The 3080-nt window shown below is 42.1% G+C and overlaps 1 protein-coding gene across 1 annotated transcript in view; it reads left to right on the plus strand.

Annotated features, from left to right (window-relative positions):
* Slc3a1 (solute carrier family 3 member 1) overlaps positions 1–3080 on the plus strand; it is a 35462-nt gene that overhangs the window by 19922 nt on the left and 12460 nt on the right. The window contains exon 6 of the mRNA XM_005354696.3: positions 1645–1769. Coding sequence (XP_005354753.1) covers positions 1645–1769 — 125 coding nt within the window. The remainder of the gene's footprint in view (positions 1–1644; positions 1770–3080) is intronic.

Raw genomic sequence — 3080 nt, forward strand, 5'->3', positions numbered from 1 at the left:
CTACCTAACTACTCACCTACCTAGTTAACTACTCATCTACCTACCTCACTACTCACTTCTTGACTGAGTTTTTCTGTCCCGCCTGGTCCTCCATCCATTTAGTCCCTGTTCAGGCACCATTCTGTTGACTGAGGTTTCTGTCCTGCCCAGTTCCCACAGTAATTAAATCCCAAAGAAATCACACAGAGGTCTACATTAATTATAAACTGATTGGCCTAGTAGCTCAGGCTTTATTAGTCCATAATTCTTGTCTATGTTAGCCACATGGCTTGGTACCTTTTTCAGCGAGGTAGTCACATCTTGCTTCCTCTGTGTCTGGCTTCCTCTGTATCTGGGTGATGACTGCATACACCAACTTCTCTCTTCCCAGAATTCTCATTGCCCCACCTCTACTTCCTGCCTGCTCACACCCTGCCTCTACCTCCTGCCTGGCTACTGGCCAATCATCGTTTATTTAAAACACAAGTGATGGGGTACAGACCATTGTCCCACAGCACTCCCCTACCTAATTAACTACTCACCTGCCTAACTATTCACCTACCTAATTAACTACTGACCTACCTAACTACTCATCTATATACCTAATTAAAGAACAATTAATTAATTGTGAGACAGTATCATGAAGCAAAGGTTATAATTAAGCCCATTATTGTTGTTGTTAGCATTACTATTGCTATTTTTTGCTCATAACTTCTGGTAAGACAGAAAAATGAAGACCACAGCAGTGTTAGCCTGTTTCCTCAAAGAGTACTAGCTTCTTGAAGAAATGTTGGCATCGCCTTGCTGATGGTAATGTGAAATGTATGTCTGCAAAGCGACTTCAGAATTTGAAGAACAAGCAATTTTAGGAAGACACCCAGGATTAACACCCTCCAAGCCAAACCCTTTCACTTTTATAGGTGAAGTGACCTACTCAAGAGAGCTCACTGACAGGTAGCAGATCAGGTTGGGGTGGCTCAGCCAGTCTGTGTTCAATCCAGGACCGCAGTGCATGTGAGCTGTCGTCCTTTGATTCTTCTTCTCCTAGGGAAACACAGGAATGACTATGGCCACCCATCACTGGAGCCCCAAAAAGGTTAATAGTAATCATGGAGGGTGGAGACAGCAAAGAAACAAAATTAAATATTGATATTTTGTAAGCAGATACAATATAGATGTGCAACAAGCTCTATTTTGTTTTTTTCCAAGATAGGGTTTCTCTGTGTAGCCCTGGCTGGTCTGAACTCTATAGACCAGGCTGGCCTTGAACTCACAGAGATTCACCTGCCTCTGCCTCCCAAGTGCTGGGACTAAAGGTTTACAAGTTCTATCTTCATCAAGAATGGCTGAAGCATTCAAGCAATTATATCTAGAGGTATTTTGTAATTAAGGTTTTGGTATTTGGTAAGACTTAGTTTACTAAAATGGGTGATAGAGAAATGCTTACTGTTCACTAGATCTTTTTAAAGTCACAGATGTAAGAGCCTGTGCAATATTAAGGGTCATGGGTGTCCACCACCCACAGCTCTTGTGCACTGAGGTTTCTAGGACCACCACTGAGCAAGTAGCCCGTTAGTTCAAGCCATCTGATAAGACCATCTGAGCTTACATGGAGACCTTGCACGTGGGGAAATGGTGCTAACGGTGCTGTCCTGTTTTCCCAAGGACACCGTCACCCACTACTCGGAGCTTTACCACGACTTCACCACTACTCAGGTGGGGATGCATGACATTGTCCGGGACTTCCGACAGGTCATGGACCAGTACAGCAGGGAGCCTGGCAGATACCGGTAACCACAGGCCCAAGTATTTTCTAAAAAACTTGCATAACTTAATTGTATATTGTTATTATTGTTATTGATGTGTGTGTATGTGGTGTATGGTATGTGTGTAAGGGTGTAAGTGTCTTGGAACACAGATGGAGGTCATAGAGCACACTTGTGGTTCTCTTTCTCTCCCTTATGTGAGTATCAGAAGTTGAAATCATGTCACCATGCTTGCATGGCACTTTCTGAGTCATGTTGACTTCCCACTTTTAATTTAAATTAAGTTTAACCTACATAATTACAATTCACAACTTGGTTTTGCCAAGGTGTGAAATAATCTCTCACATTGCTTATCTTTGCTGATTTTCACTTTACTCTTTTGTTGAGTGTTAAAGATGAAATTAATTTGAAAGAATATATTGGTTGGGTGTTAGATGTGAGCTTTAAAATATTTTTATTAATTCTTTGGGAATTTTATACAATGTATGTTGCTTTTGTATGTGTCTCTTTGTGTGGACTTTGTGTACGTGAGTGCAGGTGCCTTAACAGGCCAGTAGAGGGCAGTGGCAACTCCCTTGGTGGTGGATTTACAGGTGGTGGTATCACCTGGCATGGGTACTGAAAATTGAACTCAGATCCTCTTCAAGAGGAGTACACATTTGTAACTGCTGAGTTGCTTTTCCAGCCCTACAAACAGTTACTTTTATCATTATGACTGGGGCTATGTTTCTTGAATAGTGTGAACCCAAATATTCCAACTGAATTGTCTTTAGATCCCAGTAGTTAGCACAGCTGTGAGATCAAGGGGCTGAGGGGTCCTGCTCTGTAGCTCGGTGACCTTGGGGTTGTCAGTTGGCAGAAATGGGTTAGAAGAGTAATAGTCATAACCTTTGAAGGTTATTGTGAGAGTCGATGAGACCATTTATGTAAATCACTTTTATAGTGTCTGGTGTGTAAGCAACACTGGTAAGTCATAAGTCTGGCATCTCTAAAGACTCTGGGGGTGGTGTAGGAGGTCCTATCTGTGTGCTACTTTATTGGTTGGTGAATAAAGCTGTTCTGGCCAGTGACTTAGCAGAGTAAAGCCAGACAGGAAATTTGAACAGAGACATAGAGAGTAGGTAGAGACAGAGAGACACCATGTAGCTGCTGAAGGAGGATGCCAGAGGCTTACCAGTAAGCCACAGCCTCATGGCAATACAAAGATTAATAGAAACAGGTTAATTTAAGATGTAAAAGCTAGTTAGAAATATGCCTAAGCTATTGGCCAAACAGTGTTGTAATTAATATAGCTTCTGTGTGAATATTTGGGTCTGGGCAGCCAGAAACGAATGC

Source organism: Microtus ochrogaster, chromosome 16 (genome assembly GCF_000317375.1).
Source record: "Microtus ochrogaster isolate Prairie Vole_2 chromosome 16, MicOch1.0, whole genome shotgun sequence".
NCBI classification, from domain to species: domain Eukaryota; kingdom Metazoa; phylum Chordata; class Mammalia; order Rodentia; family Cricetidae; genus Microtus; species Microtus ochrogaster.